Source organism: Rhinopithecus bieti, unplaced genomic scaffold (genome assembly GCF_001698545.2).
Source record: "Rhinopithecus bieti isolate Rb0 unplaced genomic scaffold, ASM169854v2 scaffold_19276, whole genome shotgun sequence".
In the NCBI taxonomy this organism is placed as follows: domain Eukaryota; kingdom Metazoa; phylum Chordata; class Mammalia; order Primates; family Cercopithecidae; genus Rhinopithecus; species Rhinopithecus bieti.
Genome location: NW_016809527.1, coordinates 628,646 through 650,505, shown reverse-complemented (window position 1 = coordinate 650,505; position 21,860 = coordinate 628,646). Strand labels below are relative to the sequence as shown.

Sequence of the window (21,860 nt, the reverse complement as noted above, 5' to 3'; positions counted from 1 at the left end):
CCTCCCTCCCTTCTTTCTTTTCTTTTCTTTCTTTCTTTCTTTCTTTCTTTCTTTCTTTCTTTCTTTCTTTCTTTCTTTCTTTCTCCTTCCTTCCTTCCTTCCTTCCTTCCTTCCTTCCTTCCTTCTTTCCTTCCTTCTTCCCTCCTTCCTTCCCTCCCTTCTTTCTTTCCTCTTTCTTTCTTTCTTTCTTTCTTTCTTTCTTTCTTTCTTTCTTTCTTTCTTTCTTTCTTTCTTTCTTTTTTCCTTCTTTCTTTCTTTCTTCTTCCTTTTCTTCCTTCCTTCCTTCTTTCCTTCCTTCCTTCTTTCCTTCCTTCCTTTCTTCCCTCCCTTCCTTCCTTCCTTCCTTCCTTCCTTCCTTCCTTCCTTCCTTCCTTCCTTCCCGCCTTCCCGCCTTCCTTCCCTCTTTCCATTTGTTGATTTATTTCTCCATCCAGCATTATCATGAATCCTGCCATGTAACAGGCACTGAGCTATATACAGGGCTGTGTTAGGGAGTGCCTAAGAAGATTCTATTCTTGTGGTGTCATTTACGGTCTAGTGAGAAAGATGGTAAAACAACTAGAAGATGATGGAGGACCCGGTCCTGTGAGAGGTATCGGAAATGGATAATAATCCCCTGGCACAGGGCTAGTGTGATCATTATATAAGAACTTAGACATGATATTCTTGGGGACTATAAAATGCCATGAAAATTTTCATCGGTACATTACCATCCATATTATCATCAGATTATTATTTTTATTACTCTTTCTTTTTCCTCAGTCTCTCTACCCATCCCCTAATAAAAGTACCTCCTGATATTTGTCTCCCTGGTGCTCTGTAAACAGCTTGAGGGCAAGGATGTTGTCTATCTAGTTCAATATTCCTGTTACGAGAATAGTACTCAATAAATATTTGTTAGTTGGAGATGATTGGAAGCTGCCGATCAAAGCATCACTTGACGCATATTAAAATTATAGGCACCTTCCCATCCAGATGCCTGGATGGATAGTTGGGTGGACTTTGGCTTGAGGGCAGTGGTGGTAAGTTGAGGAGTGTTGCTCATTTCTCCTGCCCAGGGAGTTTGCCCGTTGGAAGGTGAGGAACACAGCCATCGAGAGGAGAGATCTGGTCCGCCATCCAGTGCCCCTCATGCCGGAGTTTCAAAGGAGCATCCGCCTGCTCGGCAGGAGACCCACCACTCAGCAGTTCATCGATACCATCATCAAAAAGTACGGCACCCACCTGCTCATCTCAGCCACATTGGGAGGTAGGTCAGCAGCCACTGGGCCAGAGTCTTCTCATGACTTTGGGTCTGGGATGGAAGGGAGAATGGGATGTCTTAACAGCAAAGTCTTCTTAGCCTCTCTGCCATTCTGCATCACACAAAAGCATTTATAGCCAAGTAAGCCAAATTGTCTTGGCTGTTGTGATCATATCCGAGGAGATGATTCGGTTCTATGGGACAGTCTAATTTGAGAGTTTACTAAATTTTCTGAAAATATTGCTTAACCTTGGAATTGGCTCCATTTGTTAAAAATGCCTAATCTGATCATTTTCTCAGTTCTTTTGGTCTAATCTGGGAAAATAATTAAATTTCAGATATTGTTTAGGGAATATGCTTTGTTTATTTAAGTCTACTTTAGAGGCTGATAACTTGAGGTTACCATTTAACCAACAGGCTATCATTTGTATCTCCTGTGGGCTTAGAGTAGGTTAATGGGAAAGCAGATTAATTTTTCCACCCTGCTCAGCCTTACCCATCCCTCCCCATCAGGGCCAGTCAGTTTTTGAATGATCAAGGGTAGGAGGGCTGGATAAAGGACAGGAAATAAATGCAAAGACAATGAATGGAAAATAGTACAGACTAGTGCCTTTGGATGCTTGTGAATCTTGCCTGAATGCCTCATTTAATATTATGAGCAATCCTTTAGGCACCAGTTTTGCCACAGTGACTAGGTTCACTGAACTTTGAGGAAGCCCCTTTAGGGATAGAGCACTGTGCCACAGACTCACAAAGCCACCAACTGCATTTAGGTATGTCTCATGCCCACTAGGAGAGACTGGCATATTGATACAGGCAGGGTGGACCGAGGTATAATTATAACAGAGGATCTTCTCCTTCCGAGACGTGTTGAGTACTACCAACTGGAGTGGTCAGTACAGACATCCTGGAGGAAGTGACAGTTTTGGTCACCAGGAGCTGGTTAAGTAAAGGGAGGTGGCAGAGCTTTCTAGACTCAGCATACAATGTAGGAAGACCCGATTCATAATGTGGGGAATGTGGTGGAGAGATTGGTTAGGCAAATTTATTCATCCCTACAATAATATTATCCACTACTTAATAGTTATTTGCCACATAACAGACACTGTACATTGTCTTTAGCCCTCAAAACTGCACATGATGTCATATTACCTCCATTTTATAAATAAGGAAACTGAGACTCAGAAGAAGTACAGCTAGTAAGTGATAAAGCTACGTCTTTAACTGAGTGTTTTCCATTCACAAAGCGTGCATCCTGTTTTTGATCCAATGTCAGTCATCTCTAACCAACTCATTCCCCACCAACCCAATACCCACTCCAACAACCAACCAACAAACATGTGTTAGTTGTCTGTTGCCAGTTAGATATTAAGTAGGACTTTGAATATTAAATCATTAGTGTAAATTCTATTCTGTTGTAAAGTGAAAATGAATTCATTTCTACATTAAGTGTAGCATTAACCTGAGCTCGGACTTCCCCCGCCTCCATTTCACTTGGGGAGAAAAAGGCATTGAGACCAATTCAACTCTTCCATTAAAAGCTATGCCCTTGTCTGAGTTCCTGGAAACCCCGAGTAACCAAGACCTTTCTTCCTCAATGAAATATATTTTTAATTTCTCTAAGGCAAGGTGGTGAATTATTCACAGAGCCTTGTTCCTCTCCTATTTTTACAACACAACATTTTAAAATATGCAAAGCTTTGGATTGAGATCTGGTGTTGGACAGCAGGCCCTAAATGTTCCCTCAGCCCTCAGTGTGGAGGAGTAGAGAGAGAGAAGGCAAAGATATTTACTGTTGATTGAACAGTATGTGCCAGAAATGATGCGAAGCTTTTCTTACATCATCACTTCATTCATTCACTTACGGAAAACATGTTTTTTAGGAGCCTCCTCTGCAGTATGAGAGAAGGGAGGTGGAGGTGGGAAGTTGTAGGGAATGAAAGAGCAGGCTCTAAAGTTTGATCACCTGGCTTCTAGTCCTGCCTCCTGCTGTTCACTAGCTTAGTGTCACTGTATTAGTCAGAGTTCTCTAGAGGGACAGAACTAATAGGATAGATGTATATATAAATGGGATTTTATTCGGGAATATTGATTTACATGATCACAAGGTCCCACAGTAGGTCATCTGCAAGCTGAGGAGCAAGGAAGCAAGTCTGAGTCCCAAAGCTGAAGAACTTGGAGTCCGATGATCAGGAATAGGAGACGTCTAGCATGGGAAAAAGATGTAGGCTGGGAGGCTAAGCTAGTCTAGTCTTTTCACATTCTGCCTGCTTTCATTCTAGCTACAGTGGCAGCTGATTAGATGGTGCCCACACAGATTATGGGTGGGTGTGCCTTTCCCAGTCCACAGACTCAAATGTTAATCTCCTTTGGCAACACCCTCACAGACACACCCAGGAACAATACTTTGCATCCTTCAATCCAATGAAGTTGACACTCAGTATTAACCATCACAGTCACCTTGGCTAATAACTCAATCCTCTTAGCCTCAGTTTCCTCTTTTGTAAATAGTCACAATAATAGTCCTTCATGCGTATTACAAAAATTAAATAAAATCATCTATTGAAAGTGCTTAGCACACTGTCTGACACTTAACAAATTGTTGCTATGTCACTATTCTTGTTCTTACTATTATTGTTATTAATTAATGGGGCTAAGAAACTTGGGAATCCAGATTAAGACCCAATTCTGCTACTCACTAGATGAGTGGGAGACACTGAGAAATTCGCTTTTCTGTCTGAATATAAATTTCTTTATCTATAAACAAGGAGGTGCAAAGAATTTTATTCACTATAATTTTTTTCTAAGACCACTGTGTTCATTGAGAAGAAATGCTTTCATAAACTCTCTGACGTGTCAGGTAAGCTCACAAGGGGATAATCAAATACTAAAAGATACTTCTTAACCTGTCACCTATGAGACAAATAAATGTGTTTGTTTGGCTCTTTAGGAAGAGGAAAGAGGAAGGGAAGACTATGGGAATGGAGAAGCAGAGGTGATGGGAGGGCCAACAAATAAGAGATTTCCATGGGATCTCCAGATTGTTGGTGAAATCTATTAAACTAATAAAATACATCATGTGAATACTCTTCTGAAGGGTGGTAAAGGGAAAAACTGTGCATCTGGAAGGTCACACAAGAAAACGGGAGTAGAAATTTTCCTTAGCCCCCCTGATGACCATATCTTGGGGCTGAAGGAATCACCTTGGAGACTGGGTACCTGTGTGACATGTGTGATTAAGCTTGCATGCATGACTATGCATGCATGGAAGTACATCTGTGTAAACAGATGTGCACAAATGCCTACCTGTATAGACAGATGTTCACAAAGCCTATTCCTGCTTACATATGAGTTAATTTATACATGAGCATGTATTCATGCATATTGCACACATGTGTACACATCACTCACATATATATGGTTGCAACATGTATATATATGTGTGTGTGTGTATGTGAGCATGCACATGCATATGAGTGTGTGTATTGCATGAATGTCTTTTTATACATGAGGGCTCATCATTTTTGTTTATTTGTGTGTTCATTATTTCCCTCCCTGCATTTTGGGAGAGGTCCCCTTGACTAAGAGGAAGGCTGAGAATAAAATCCCAGGGGCTCAGAAGGAAAGGAAGAGTTATGTCCCAGAGGTCGAAAGTCCAGATACCTCATCTCCTCTCTGGGAGCAAAATCTCCTATTGACTCAAAAGATAATAGGATCAGCTCCCACTCTTCCTCATTCCCTTTGAGAGTCCCATTTTCTTCACTTCTGAGACAAGGTGCTGTAGAGTAAGGCAAAGTCTCCTGGAAAACAGAAAGACTCAGAAAAGGCCTATGTGAGGGAAGAGGCAATTTGCAGGAATGCCCAAGGGGGAAAGCAATTCTAAACAGAACATTCTCTTAATAAACAAGAAATTAAGCCTTAGTAATGCAGCAAGAAGCCCATTAACCCCTCTTGATCTAAAGGTTTGCTTCTGCCAGTTCTCAGTCCAGAGGGAACCGGGCTTGTTTTACCTTCTCCTTCACAGGCCCCTAAGAGAGCCTGAGCTGACATGTGGAACATTTATTTCCTCTGCCTCATGGCTCAAACTCTTAGCATATTCACTTGTTTAACTTCTACCTTTCCACTCAGCTGTCTGTTCATCTATACACCCATCCATTCATCCATCTATCATCTATCATCTATCTATCTATCTATCTATCTATCTATCTATCTATCTATCTATCTATCTATCTACTTTTCCATCAACTGATAACTGAACATCTATTCTTCATCAGACCCTAGGATAAGCATTGGAACATTAGAAAGATGAATTGGGTGGCGTCCTTGTTCCCTTGCTCCACTTCCCATGGCCCCTGGAACTCAAAGTCTAATTGAATGTAGCATCGGTTTTAAGCCAAATCTATTCAAGTTGCTGTGGGGGCCAAAGGATAGACAATCATGTATTACTACATGATAGTAAAGCTTCTGGGGAAACTGCAAATGCAAGTGCTTTACTATGAACTCAACTCAAGCCTTGGCCAATGAAACCTGAGAGTTATTAATCTAGTTCAGGTAGGGAGGGAAGGACTGAGGGAAGGCATTCCAGAAGTGATGTCTTTGGTGATACCTAAGGGATGAGTATAAGTCAGCCAGGAGAAAAACAGAAAAGTAGAAGTCCTAACAATGAGGGAAAATGGGGGCACATTTGTGCAGGATAGAGCAAACCCAGAGTAGCAAAAGTTATAGCTGGAGTGCCCAGATCATCTAGGCCTTGTGGGTCCACATTATCTACAAGATGCAGGTGCCTACCCTTTCTCTGGTCTACATTGCATTCTGTGCATTCCTCTACCTTGGCCATTCACCTGGTATATTGAAATTATCTCCTATGACTCTGTATCCCTAGACCAGCACTAGCCAATAGATATATGATGTCGCCCCAAGTGTGAGTCACATATGCTCCTTTTAAATTTTCTTGCAGCTACACTGAAAAAGACAAAAAGAAGAAATCAATTGAGAAAAAAAGGACAAATCAATTGAACAAACATTTTTACGCCGTTGGTGGGAATGTAAATTAGTTCAACCATTATAGAAGAGAGTGTGGTGATTCCTCAAAGGTCTAGAACCAGAAATACCACTTGTCCCAACAATCCCATTACTGAGTGTATATCAAAAGGAATATAAATCATTCTGTTACAAAGATAGATGCACATGCATGTTCATTGCAACACTATTCACAATAGCAAATACGTAGAATCAACTCAAATGCCCATCAATTATAGACTGCATAAAGAAAATGTGGTACATATACACCACAGAATACTATGCAGCCCTAAAAAAGAATGAGATCATATCCTTTGCAGGGACATGTATGGAGCTGGAAGCCATTATCCTCAGCAAACTGAGGCAGGAACAGAAAACCAGACACCACATGTTCTCACTTAGAGCTGAACAATGAGAACACATGGACACAGGGAGGGCAACAACACACACTGGGTCCTGTTAGAGGGGTAGGGTGGGGGAGCATTAGGAAAAATAGCTGATGCATGCTGGGCTTAATACTTCGATGATGGTTTACAGGTGCAGCAAACCACCATGGCACATGTTTGTTTACCTATGTAACAAAACTGCACATCCTGCACATGTACCCCAGAACTTTTAAAAAAGAAAAGTTTGCACTAGTTTGTGATAATGTGGCTTCAGGTTTTCAACTGTTTACCAAATCAAGCATCTTAGAATGAAAAAAAAAAGAAAAATGAAAAAAGAAACATGCCCTTGTTCACAAAGTTGATAGAGAGTAGAGGCAGCTCCCTGGAGCTTCCTTTTAGGAGTTCTGGAGAAACAGTTCTTTATCCAAATTAAAACTCATCATAGTTTAGCAGTGTTACTGATCTGTGTGTGCATGTATAAGAAAAACTTCATAGAAGAAAATGTACAAATTTTTGTATTTGCATCTACATTAATTTAAACATGTCTATCATTCATCCATTTGCTTCCATCCAAATATCTATCTTTCTAGCTATCTGCCATTCATTTATCTATTAAGAAAAGATCAGGGGAGGGGAAAGAGAAAAGGAAAGGAGAAAGAAATGAAGGAAAGGAAGATGGGAGAGCAGAGGAAAAGGAGAAACTGCATGATAATGAGGAGACAAAGGAGGAGGAGAAAATAATAAGAGAATATCTATGCCACATTTGCCATTGTATAGAAGAGACTGAACTTTCTTGGAAGAGGGGAAGGGGGTTTTGTTATAAGATGATGCTGATGAGAAGCATGCAGTCGATTATTAGGGACTGGACTTTGTTGATTGGGTTTTTTTAATGATCCTTGTCCTAATGAAGCCTGGTGTTTACAGCCACCTCTAGACAATTTATTTTCATTATGCCCTTGATTTTTAGAGGCAGAAGGAAATATGGGCCAAATTGGTTGGAGATTTAAGGCTGTTTTCAGCATCCAGGTCCCATACCTGTCCTCACAGATGAAAGCTCGACAAACTTTCTTATCTACTTTTCTTTCCCATCCAGGGGAGGAGGCTTTGACCATGTACATGGACAAAAGTCGCCTCGACAGGAAGTCAGGGAATGCCACTCAAAGTGTTGAAGCTCTGCACCAGCTTGCATCATCCTACTTTGTTGACCGTGATGGCACCATGAGGAGGCTTCATGAGATCCAAATATCAACTGGAGCAATCAAGGTATAGCTTGGGGGTGGATTTGGGTGGCAGGTTCTCAATACAACAGCACTGCAATGCAGGCATTCTGAGAGTGGATGGACAGATATAATTTTTGGGTTCATAACCATGTAACTCGTGATGCCCTCTGCCAGCTGCTCTGATTGATATTGTCACATACCCTGTAATTAATATCAATGTGCATTGTCATTCCAGTGGCCGTATGTACTGATTTACTAGAGTATCCTGGCTATAGTCATGGCATAATTATCAACAGTTCTCTCATTCAGTCTTCTGTGTGGAGATTATCAGATCCCCTTTCTAGAGAAGAAACAGAGACTATGAAGAGATAAATGATTTTCCTGAGGTCTCAGAGAGAGCAATGATTAGATTACTGATGCCTAGCTCAGCAATATTTTAAACATCTATGTTTTTTATTCTTTCCTTCCCACTCACCATTTTACAGATGAGAAAACTAAGGCTAAAGGTTTAAAGCCTTTTTTTGAGGGTTACACAGTTAGATAATAACTTAACAGGAACTAGAACTCTGCTCTCAAGACCAGGGGTCAACAAAAGTTTTCTATACAAGACCAAACAATTATTTTAAGCATGGCGGGCTGTATGACCTGTGGTGCTATTACTCAACTCTGCTGTTGTAGTGTAAAAGCAGCCATAGATGACATGTAAACAAATGGGCATGGCTGTGTTCCAGTATGACTTCATTTACCAAAACAGGCACTCTGTGGTTTGCTGATCTATGCTCGTCTACACCAGCACTGTCCACTAGTACCTTCTAAGATGGTGGAAAGGCCTTGTATCTGTGCTAGCTGAGAGAGTAGCCACTAGTCACATGGGGTTATTGAACACCTAAAATGTGGCTGCCAAGGAGCTCATTGTTTAAGTTTATTCCATTTTAGCTCATTAAAAATTAAATGGTCACATTGAGAAAAGCAGCCCTGGACTTTCAACTCAGTGCCTTAGAGCACAGGAACTTAAACAAGATTCCGTTTTAAACACAACAAATTCAGACAGCCTCTATAAAGAGAATGTGGGAGGACATCCTCCACGTAAAGTGTTTGTTCTTCTGAGGGTTTTAGTGCAGATGTTTCCATATCAAATGTTCTTTAACCAGATTATGCCTGCATTTTACATCTCAGTCTTTAATTTCTTCTAAAGAAAATGCAGACCTAGCCTTTTATTAAGACTTTCCAAGGTATCTGTAGGGAAAAAGGGTGAGGGTAAGGCCAAGGGGTCTTACCCTGCCAAGGCTGGCAAGTGAGTCAGAAATTGGCTAAGGAGAGAGAAAAGTGTGGGAGGGAGAGAGTCATTGAGGAGGGAGGTAGTAAGGAGAGAAATACATCAGACCAACAAACAAAGGGCCAGTTTATCTGAAAAGAATCGCCTATATTTGGAGGATTATGTTGTTAGGTAACTCGGCGCAGAGAGATGGATCTTTATGAAGCCATCAGAATTAGAGTGCCACAGAGGCCTGGTTTTCATTATCACCAAATGGTTCTCTCCCCTCTGGATGGGATGCAGAATTGAGATATTGAAGCTCTGTCAGAAGATATCCCCTTTTTGTGTGTCCTGGAAGTGCAGCCTGCCTCTGTAGGAGGAATTTCTCAGAGAAATTGCACAGAGGCCACTCAAGAAACCACTTCTTATGGTAGGCACTGTCTTCTGCACTTAACTCGGCCCTTGGATTTTTCATACCATTTCTTGCCACTACCTCAAGACCAAGCTGTCTAAAACTTGTCTCACTATTGGGTCTGTTTTTTGTTTGTTTGTTTGTTTGTTTGTTTTTGTTTTTTGTTTTTTGTTTTTTGTTTTTTTTTGGTTGTTATTGTCTTTTTGAGATGGAAACTTGCTCTGTCACCTAGGCTGGAGTGCAATGGTGCGATCTTGGCTCATTGCAACCTCCACCTCCCGGATTCAAGCGATTCTCCTGCTTCAGCCTTCCGAGTAGCTGGGACTACAGGTGCGCGCCACCATGCCCAGCTAATTTTTGTATTTTTAGTGGAGACTGGGTTTCACCATGTTGGCCAGGATGGTCTTGATCTCTTGACCTTGTGATCTGCCCACCTTGGCTTCCTAAAGTGCTAGGATTACAGTCGTGAGCTACCACAGCTGGCCTGGGTCTGTTTAAGACCAGCCACTAACCCAGATGGAGAAGTTTTGCCCATTCACCATTCTCCCCACCATAGGTATCTTTAGGAAAATAAAATGGTAAGTTTAACTCTCTCTCAATAATAAATGTTATTATTTTGTATACAAAAATAAATTATTTATAAAACAAAACAAAAAATACAAAACCTAATTATTCCCCATTTACTAAATATTACTGTACCCTAAGTGTGAAACACTTCAAAAATATAATCTCTTTACCCTATTTTGATGACTAATAGCATTACTAACATTTTATAGATGGGGAAGTTGAGGCTTAGAAAGAGAAAGTTACAGATCCAAGGTTTCACAGCTGGAAAAGGGCAGAGAAGGTACGTGTGGCTGCCTCCCAAGTCATTATTCCTTACAACGGGTGCTGTGTTTTTATAGCTGGATGCAAACTTCAAAACAACCCTAAATCATGGGAAGCAGAGACTAAATAAATGAAGGGGCTTCTTTTCATACTAAGCCATTCTTATTTCAAGGTTATCTTTTTGAATAGCTGTTGCTGTCTTATCCACTACCTCAAGTCTTTCTAAGACAATGTGTTGGAAATGCACATCCACAGGATTGGGTCATTTTCTCCTGTGGCCGCACAATGCTTCTGCTAAATCTTCTTTAGGAAAATGGGCATCATTTTCTTATTCTTGCCTAATAATAATATGTATGTACTCATTACAACTTACGGAGCCATTTGGTAGTAAGGTACCCATTATGGAACACATGCCATGTGCCAGGCATTTAGACCCAGCATACCTGGTCTCACAACCTCTCTGGAAGAGATGTACTAGCTTTGGTTTGCAGATACTCAGAGAGGTTAATTGGTTCCCCTAGGTCCCAGGGTAAGTAAATGGCCTAGCCAGGATTTAACACTAATTTTTCTGATTCCAAAGTCAATGCTTTTGAAATATAGTGCGTCAACTTTTAAGTTCATGTCATACTTGCAGCCACCGTGTGAAGTGAGAACCAGTGGTAGGAACAGGCATGCACTCTGTATGCTTGACCACCCTGCTAGCCTGTCTACTCAGTGACAGCGGTGGTTGGTTCCAGACACAAGCACGGAGCTCAGAAAGTAACCATGGACTCAAACCAGGAGGCCTTTTCTGCTGACTTGGCTCTGCTGGGGCATGACTCTTCGGAGTACGTCCTAGACAAAGACTCCTGTCTCACACCTGTCTCATTGGATATCTACTGCAGGTCACAGAGACACGCACTGGGCCTCTGGGCTGTAACAGCTATGACAATCTGGACTCTGTGAGTTCCGTCCTTCTGCAAAGCACGGAGAGCAAACTGCACCTTCAAGGTAGGAAGCCAGTGGAAAAAGTGGGTTCAGTGTTGGGGGAAGCAGCATGGATGTGATATGCGGGACAGGGGATCGGGAGGGATGGTGTAAAGGGAGAACAAAGAAGAGGAAGCATGGAAAATCTAATGAAAACTGCAGATATGGAAATTAGACAGTTATGATAGGTGTATACATGTATATTTAGAATTTTATCATATGCAGAACATTAAATTCATGATTATCAATTAGTTTTCAGATAGAAAGTAAGGAAATGTGAGCTTTAATTAACTTGTTTGTATTTATAAATATCTGTATTTCTTTGGTGTCTGTATATGTCAAGTTTATGTTTGGGGCTCCATATACGTTATTTTAAAGAAAATATATCCTTTAAAATAGTAATTTCATCCTTATTAATTCACATCATAAAAAGGAGAGGAGATTGCCGGGAAGAGTTGGACAAGGCTTTAAGTACACATAGTGCTTTTTTTAAAAGCATAATGTATTTAAAACAATTTTCACATGAGAAGACTAAGTGAATTATATTACATTAATACAACATAATATTAAACTGGTACTGATGTTTATAAAGAATTTCCAATAATATGTAAAAAAACTTGATATAATGTTAATAAATAAAAGATTTCTGATGGAATGGATGGCATGATCTTAATAATTTAAAGAGGTAAATAAAAATAGGCTGGGTGCAGTGGCTTACGCCTTTAATCCGAGCATTTTGGGAGGCCGAGGTGGGTGGATCACGAGGTCATGAGTTTAAGACCAGCCTGGCCAATATGGTGAACCCCAGTCTCTACAAAATTTACTAAATATTTAGTAATACAAAATTACAAAATACAAAAATTAACTGGGTGTGGTGGTGTGTAGTCCCAGCTACTCAGGAGGCTGAGGCAGGAGAATCGTTTGAACCTGGGAGGCAGAGACTGCAGTGAATGAGATCCCGCCATTGCCAGTCCAGCCTAGGTGACAGAGCAAGACTCTGTCTCAATAATAATAATAATGGCTGGGCGTGGTGGCTCACACCTGTAATCCCAGCACTTTGGGAGGCCCAGGTGGGCAGATCACGAGGTCAGGAGATTGAGACCATCCTGGCTAACACGGTGAAACCCCATCTCTACTAAAAATACAAAAAAATTAGCCGGTGGTGACAGGCGCCTGTAGTCCCAGCTACTTGGGAGACTGAGACAGGAGAATGACATGAATCCAGGAGGTGGAGCTTGCAGTGAGCCAAGATCGTGCCACTGCACTCCAGCCTGGGCAGCAGAGCAAGACTCCACCTCAAAATAATAATAATGTAGCAAGGAAATATGCCTAGGTATTAGAATAGCTTACCTCTGGATCTCTAAGTTGCTGATGGTGTATTTTAGGCATCTAGTTTCTTTTCTAACTTCTCTACAATGATCACATATTAACTTTATAATCAGAAAAAAAAATGATATGCTTTAACTTTGAGCAGACTAAAAATGTGACCTTTTAGAAAGGTATATGATAAAGGTGATTCTGAATGTCAGTGGGAGGAAGTTGGGTTGAGATTGGCAGGTAAAGCTAAGAAGAGCCTAATGTGACTTTTATATTCTGATTCCTTGGCAACTCTTTGATTCATGCTCCTGTTACAGAAAGTGGTTAGAAAACATCTTCTGTTTTCTAACATGCATGGAGGGCTTGGTAGTGTCACTTGAGGGCAGTGAATGAAAATTCTTCAAGGAAATTCAGGCCAAGAAAGTGGTTTACTATTAAATAACAAAACACAACACACTGGAAACTTAAATACATGGAGCATAACCCTACCCTGGTTAGTAGAAAAAAGAGTAGACAGAAAGATTTGCTAATGCCTGTTAAGAAAGTAGATAAGGAAAAACAGATCTTCCTTATGTGTGCCAGGATTTTCAGTGCGTTAGTTCATTCAGTACCTATAGAGACCACGTGAAGTGTGAGCCAGGATTTGAATCCAGGCAGTGAAGCTCCAGTCTGTGTTTGATCACCCTGCTGTGCATACTGAGGGTGGAAAGATTGTGAGTTATAATTGAAACAAAAAAAAGAAGGAATTAATGACATATTCCTACCAAGGAAATCACTGAGATCTTAGGGACACTTAGAGGTTGATTTACCTGAAGCCAGTGAAGCTTAAGGTTCAAGGATTCTGCACCTTCCAACTGCCCACCTTTTCTCATTCTAAATACATACTTGTTTCATACATAATTTTGAATTTTTTTAAATAAAACAACTATTCTGTAAGACTTATGTTCTCCAAAGTCTAGGTCTGCCATGATAACATTATTAGAAGGATGCTATAAATCGAAAGGGTGGTGGCAGGCCTGCTGTCCTACCCTAGATTGGTTAGAGTACACCTGGACGATTGGATCCATGTTTGAGCATCACACTCCAAGAGGGATGTTGAGAAACTGCAGTTTTTCCTGAGAAAGTGTTTCACTATAATAAATAGTAAAAGAAGGTTAAATTGAAGCAAAAATGACTTACTGCAGATATCTAAAAGGCTGTCTTGCAGAAAAGATAATCAATCCTATTAATATTAATAAAATGGACCAATCCCAATCTAGTAGGAAGGGGGAAATTACAAGGATCCCAGCTTCTAACTCAGTGTAAAATGGATCTTTCTGGTACACATTTATGGCCAAACCTGGAATGATCTGCTGAAGGATGCAGTGACTCCCTGTTATCAGATAATCATAAGTAGATTATATTTGGTACAAATGTTATAGAGATTATTTAAGCATCAGTTAGGTTGGGTGATTGAAGCAGGTGGTTTTAAGTTCTTCCTAACACTGATTCTAGGATTTTATGAAAATGATGAATTATAAAACCTTTATTGAGACTAACTACATGCCAAAACCAATACTAGACCCCGGGCATATAATCATAAATCAGTTCAAGTCAACAAATGTATTTTTTAAAGAACTCTTGTTGGTAATGAGACAGACAAAAAAATAAAGTCATGAACAAGACCGACATTGTTTCTGCCCCAAGGAAATATACATTCTATTAGAGAAGATGAGCTTCAAACAAACAAGAGTAGGTGTAATAAATTTTAATGGAGAAAATGTATAAGGTTTATATGGCACTGGGTAGCATGGGGACTTAACGTACCAGGGAGCCAGGAAAGTTTTCTGCCAAAAAGATAAGTAGGATAAGACCTGAAGGATGAATAGGAGGACAGAGGCATGGATAGAGAGGCAGACAGAGGATCTTCATGAAGGGATATTCAAAGAAATAAGAAACTGTTGTGAGATTAAAGCAGAAACATCAATGGTGAGAAAGACAAGATAATCTTTCAAGTCCTAGAAGGCTTCTGCAACACATTAATGAGTTGAAAGTTAATTTGAGAGCAATGGATACTATGGAATGGTTTTTAAAAAAAGAAGTAGTCCATGAAGAGATTGATATTTTAGAAGGTCATTCTGACTCTTGTGTGGGCAGTTAATTAGAGGGGTAGATTAGAGGGTGGTGACAGTTAGGGGGCTACTATAGAACTCAAGAGGAAATGCCACAGATTTAGACCATGGGGGTACCAGTTGAGATGGAAGGAAATGGAGCAATCCCAGAGTTACTTAGGAGGCATTATGACGAGGATTTAGTGAAAGGACCATAAAGAATTTAGATAATTGGGTGAATGGCTTGTGGGGACAAGATAGAAAGGATAGATGGGCAAGTATCTATGATTCAAGATAATACATAACCTAATAGTCATAATAAAATAAGACATGGCATTATGGTGATTCAGAAAAGGGAGTGATTCATTGTGTCTGTTCAGGTAGAGGAGTCATAGGAAAAAAAAAATCTGAGAAAGCATCATATTCTCCTAGTGAAAGGCAAAACAAAAGTGCTCTAAAATATAAAACAGATTATCTCATGATTTCTGAGTGAGCTCATGTTTATTCAGTAGGATGCAAAAAAAGGCTGATAAATTGGATACATTAAAACTACAATTTATGTTCATCAAAATACTATTAATATTATAAGAATACAAGCCATAGAGTGGAAGAAAATATTTGTAATACATGTGCCTGACAAATAACACTTATAGAATACAGAATATACATATTTTTAAAACTCCTGAAGTCAAAAGAAAAAGGGAAATAGTCTTGTAAGAAAAGAAAATGAATGAAAGACATGAACAAGCACTTCACAAACAAGAGTGTCAAAATGCCAAATAAACACTTAGGTGTTCAACTCTCCTAGTGAGGAAAAAAAGTGTAAATTAAAGTCACAATTTAATATCATAACACAGCAATGAGCATGACTCAAATCAAAAAGACTGACAATATCAAGGAGGGACAACGTGAAGCTATGGGAACTTAAGCACATTGCTTTTAGGAACACAAATTCGTACAACCACTTCAGAAAACTCTTGGCAGTATCTACAAAAGACTGCATGTGTCCTTGGCCTATGACCCATCAATTCCAACTCCTATGAAAACATGCTCACCAGAAGACATAAATGTCCACAGCAGCTCTATTTCAAATAACTGCAGCTGGAAACAACCCAAATGTCCATCAATAAGAAAATAGATAAATAAATTGTCATACATTCATACAATGAGCTTCCATACAGAAATAAGAAAGAATAAACCGCTGTTTCATACAACAATATGGAAGAATCTTACAAATACAGCATTGAGTAAAACAAGTCAGACGTAAATGAGTACAGGCTGTGGGATTCTATTCCTAGATAAGTGAAAAAAAAAGGGAAAAGCAAATATACAGTTTTAGAAGTCCAGAGAGTGTTAACCTTTAGGGAGAGGAATGGGGTAGTGGCTGAAGGAGTGAGAGACATTTCTGGGGATATTGGTAATATTCTGCTTTTTAATCTGGTTGGCAGTACATGGATGTGTTTGCTTTGTGAAAATTCAAAAAGCTGCACGTGCTTTATTTTTATGTATACATTTCTGTGTATAACATACGTATCTATTTAGGTTTTATTTAATAACGTGTCCCATGTTGACATCCTCTGCAAAGAGAGAACATGAATAAAGCAGAGGCATGGGAAAGTGGGAGGTGGTTCAGCCCAGCTGGAGGACAGGCTGCATGAACTGAGGTTAGAGGAACCAGGAATGACAATACATATTTTTTTTTAGTGCTTCCTCATATGCCAGAGATTATGCTAATTTATTTTATTAGATTTATTTTGCTTATTTATGTATATTTTATTTTAACTTGTTTTAATTTTATAATTGTACTTATTATATTTTTAATCTTCAACATGATTCCTATGAAGAAGGTGTAAATAACATTCCCATTTTTGCAGGTGAAGAAACCAGGGCCTAGAGAGGTTATCTAATAAGTGGCTGAGCTAGAGTTTTAACTCAGCCTAACTTCGAGCTTCTTCAAATGTGTTTCCTCTATGTTTCTCTATTCCTCATCTCATTCCTTTGAATGAGGCTGGGAGGGCGGATTCTGCAGAAGGCTACTTTGGTGGATTGAGAACAATAGCAATGGCACTCTAATGACTTTCACCTTGTGATGTTTCATGAAATGTTTATTAAACAAGGCAAAGGTAAAGCAAAATAGAAAAAAAAAAAAAGAAAACAGGATTGGAGGAGATTAGAAATGAGAAAGAAAGCATCATGAGAATGATCAGAGGCTATTAGTAGTCATAGCAGTAACAGCTCAAATAGTGGCAATAACACTAATGGAATAATGATAACTTCTTATTTTCATACTTCTCTTTCCAAGAAGCCCATTGAATGTTTTACCAACATTGTCATGTAATTTAATGTAGTATCCATATGGTGAAGTATACAGGGAGCAAAGCTGTGCCTCGGTAGCTCACTGATGTGGAAAGGGATGCAGAGAGAATATTTTGCTGAAATCTATGGATGATACAGAAATTTGTTCTTTCATACATTTACTCATTTATTTATTCAGTAATATTTACAGAGCACCAACTATATGGTCAGGTATGGTTTTAAAGCCAGATATACAGCAGTGAATAAGATAAATGAATCATTTTTGAGCTTATAATTGATGTGTGGGTATGGCAAAAGCAGACAATAAACAAATTTTTAAACTTCTTTATAATCAGAGAAATAATGAAGGAGTAGGTCATATAGAAACTTGTAGACCATGGCAAAAACTTTAGATCAGATTTTACTCTGGATGCAATGAGAAGCAATTGAAAATTTAGGCAGAGAAGTAACTTGACCTGACTTACATTTTAAATAGATAACTGTGGCTTTTGAATAAGAAAGACAGTAGAGGGCAAGAACAATGACAGGATATCAGTTGTTAGGAGGCTGTCATGTTTATCTAGGTGAGAGAACATAGTGGCTTAGATCGTGATAGTTGCAATGAAGGTGGTGAGAGGTGATTGAATTTATGGATGAATATTTAAGGTTGTCCTGACATGATTTGGTAATGAACTCAAAAGTATTTGTGAGAGAGAGAAGTCAAGGATGACCCCAAAGTTTTGCCTGGGCAACTGCAATGGTAGAATGGTCACATTGCTATGATGAGACTGGTAAGGACCAGTTTTGATGGGACATGTGAAATTGGGTTCAAACCTAGTTGAGTTTGAACCTAAGTTTGACGAGTCTATTCAATATCCAAACGTAGATGTTGAGTGGAAGACATTTGAAAGGTAAGAGGAGAAAACTGAAAATATAAATTAGGATATAAATACTATTTAATTATCTGAGATTGAACAAGATTACTTTGGGAGAGAGTGTAGATGGAGAAAAAAATTCAGCTATTGAGTCATGGAGAAATTAATGTTAAAAGGTTGTGATGATGGAATGATGATGAGAAACAAGAAAAGGAAGCTGGGGAGTGGCCAGAAAAGTAGGAAGAGAGACAAGAGAGTATAGAATCTTGGATGTTATCTAAAGAATGTTTTTCAAAACAGAGATAGCAGCAACTGCGTCAAATACTGTTGATAGTATAATTAAAGTGAGGACTGAGAACTGAGTATGATATTTAGCAACACATGGGTCACTGATGACAAAGGATGTTTTCAATGGAATTCTGGGGGTGAAATTCTGGAGCAGATTCAAATGAAATTCGACAGCAAACTCTACAGAGTAGTGTTACAGTAAATGACACAACAGCTTGCGGTGATCAGGAGTAAAGGGTTATTTTTTCTTTTCTTTTTAACATAGAAACAACAAAACTTTTGTCCAATGTTGAGAATTATTCTGTAGAGAGGGAAAAATTGATACTGCAAGCAAGGGAGGAATGGTTTTACAATCAAAGTGGAGCAGGCAAGAGTAAATAGGGTCTTGTGCATAACTGGAATTATTTGCCTTAGATAGGAGCACATATTCTTAGCAGAGAGGAAAAGGAGAACCTGAAATCAGAGGCCAGTGCAATTTGTAGACTTGGTAATGAGGGCATTTTCTTGATCTTTATTTCTTGATTACCTGTCATAGATTTTAAATTGTATAATTTTTCAGATATTAACACCTCTGAAATTAGAATGCTTTTTATTATTGATGATGTGTCTTAGTTTAATTTGGCAGGGTATTGTTTTCTTAGTATACATAAAACAGTGGTGTGTTTTACAGTAAATATCATCTTAGATTTGTAGAATCAATATCATAAGGTATTTCCCCTGAAAAATTGAGTGAGATCATTAGCTTATTCCCAATTTCCAAAAGGTAAAGATGAATGCAAGGAGGATAGAGATCATTAGGAGATGGAAGACTAGGCCAGGGAAGGGAGATGGGGTCAAAGACCACTAACTTGAGGTATCGTCTACCCTCTGCCTCAACCTCCAACAGGGCCACCTGAGACTTGTGTTCTGAGAGCCTTCTCCAAATCTTCAAATTCAAATGGTCTATCTGGTTTCTTGATCTTAAATCATTTCTCTTCCTCCTCTTCATCCTCCTCTTTTTTCCTTCTTCTTCCCATCTTCTTCCTCCTCTTTGACCTTTTCTTTTTCTGTATCTCTGCTTGAAACCTCAGCTCCTTCTAGACTAGGCTCTTTCCTATCGCTCATGCATCTGGACTCTCCTCATGCCTAAAATGACATCCTCACTCTCTTTTATTGAATGTGGCCCATCTCTCAATGCCAAGCACAAATGTCCCTTCATCAGAATCATTCCTTCTCCACCCTCTGCCTTGATTCAGGTCCTCATTTCATCATTTCTCCCTTCCCCAGATCAGTACAATGAGGGTCAAAGCAACCTTGTTCAGATCTTACTCCTGTTGATCTGTTGCCTCACAGCACCCAGTGTGATCTTCTTAAAGCCAAATCAGATTCTCGCTTCCCTCCTCACAGCCCTTCATAGCCTCCATGAAAGTTTTGGTATACAGTTTAGATTTCTTAAGTTAGCACCAGGCTGTTCAAATGCAAGCCTTGCCAATCTTCTTGGCTTTGCCTTACACTATCACTCAACATATACCATATCCATGCTCCAAGCCCATGCCATTTCTTACATTTCACTACAAGCATCTTTTGAAAACTATTATTTTTATTTTTTTATTGCCCTGCACTTTTACACAGCCTTTCTCCAATTCCTGAACTTTTCATCTCTCTCAGGTAAGCTTCTCTAAACTCCCCTCTCCAGACCATTAGATGGTCTGCACAACTTCTTCTCTAGGAGTTGCCACACAATAGTATTATCATCCTGTTATTAACCTGACTCTCCAATTGGCCTAGATTCTTGTTTGGTAAGAACCATCTCTCTCTCTGGCGCAATACATAGAGACTGATATATAGACACTGCTCAAAAGATATTTGCTGTATGAATGTATGAATGAATACATGAATGAATCACCTAGCCCATAGTGAACTCTGTTTTTTTCTTTGAACCCTTAGACTTCTTATTCCACATGATACTGGATTCAGTTCAACCTAATGACCATTTCCTGAGGGCCTACTGTATGCTGTTCTCTGTGCTGCATTGCACGCACAGCATTCTTCAAAAGGGCATGTGCTTTTGCTGTTGCTTTGGATGTTACATCTTCCAGGCAGGGTCCTACCATTGAATTCTCCAATAGCCACCTCTTCTGAGAAGCCTCCTGGCTTCTTTTGCTTCTCTGACCTTCTACATTATGACTGTTGTCACTCTCTTTCTTATATAAGGAGATACAATGTAGCATAGTGGCTACATTGTATCCAGAAAAGGCCCTGGAGTCAAACAGACCTTAGTTCCAGTACTAGTTCTACCATTTGCTGGCTGAGAGGTTTCAGATAAGTTACTGCAGCCTCTGAGCCTCTATTACTCACTTACTTCCTATAGTTGTTGTATTATGCATGTAAGAATATACATTATATCTGGCTTAGATTAAGCATTAAACAATGTTAGGTATTATTTTTACCACCTCTATCAATGTGTTACTTGCACAATGTTTGCTTTATTTATATTTGCATCCTCCATGGCATATGTGCTTGGCCAGTATCAAGTGCTCATTAAATATATGCTGAATAAATAAATGCAGTGTTCCTTACATAGTTAGGAACTCAGCAAATCCATCCACAAAAACCACAGCAAGTATTTATAGTGTGCCAAATATTAAGAACAACCTCTGTGTTAGTCATAGTGTAGAATCACAGTCTAGGGGATTAAACCAAATACATATACATAAAAAGCATACTTGGCAACTTTAAAGATAATCTCAATTTGATCAGTTTATTTATGAATCAATCAAGTGATTAATATTTTTCTCAATGGATTTTATTCAGCATAAATCAGTTCACCCCTTTGTATTAATCTTCCTAAGTCATAGCCTATTAGGACTGATGCTTGCCTGAAATCACTCCATGGTTTCCCCATGTTCGTGAGGTCCCAAATTCCCTTTCTAGCTTCATTTCTAAAGTCCATTGGAACAATGAAGGTGGGAGTTTCCTATAAGAGACAATGATAATAACCAACATGCCCAATCATGCAGATTATCTTTCCTCCAACTCACCCTCTTCTTTCCCATTTGTCTTTGCTCAGCCGTATCCTCTCCCAGAGATGCCTTGCATTCCCATCTCAACTCACTGGCATTCTACTTAGTCTTCAGGAGCCATTTAAAATGGTATCTTGCATGCACACATGCACATACACATGACTGAATAAAAATTTCCCTCCTCTCACCCCTTTATAGTTCTTTGATTACCCCTCATTTACAGTGCGATTTTTTTTTTTTTTTTTTTTTTTTTACTCACCTTGCAACATATTCATTTATGTTTAGTTTTTTATCTTTTCTATTAGATTAGAGTATAGGCCTCTTTAAAGGCAAAGATTTTTCCTTGACAATTTTACATTTCATAGTACTTAATGTAGTGCCATGGGCATAGGAATTAGATTATATATGTGTGTGTATGTGTGTGTGTGTGTGTGTGTGTGTGTGTGTGTGTATACATGTACATACATGCATTTGCTGAATTGAGTTTTTGAATATAATTGGTGCTAGAGTGACAGTGGAAGATAATGAGAGAAGGAAGATTAGGAGGAAGGGGAAAAGAAAGAAAGGAAGAGAAAGAAGACTGGAAAGAGAGAAAGGGGAGGGGAAGTGAAGAAGAGGGTAGAGGGAGAGGACAGGGCAGAGCAAGAGGAGCCGTCTGATGAAG

At 39.3% G+C, this 21,860-nt stretch overlaps 1 protein-coding gene across 1 annotated transcript in view; it reads left to right on the top strand.

Annotated features, from left to right (window-relative positions):
- Positions 1-21,860, top strand: part of BRINP1 (BMP/retinoic acid inducible neural specific 1) — a 206,334-nt gene that overhangs the window by 128,100 nt on the left and 56,374 nt on the right. Inside the window, exons 3-5 of the mRNA XM_017889683.1 lie at positions 1,059-1,249; positions 7,742-7,911; positions 11,248-11,353. Of these exons, the coding sequence (XP_017745172.1) occupies positions 1,059-1,249; positions 7,742-7,911; positions 11,248-11,353 (467 nt within the window). The remainder of the gene's footprint in view (positions 1-1,058; positions 1,250-7,741; positions 7,912-11,247; positions 11,354-21,860) is intronic.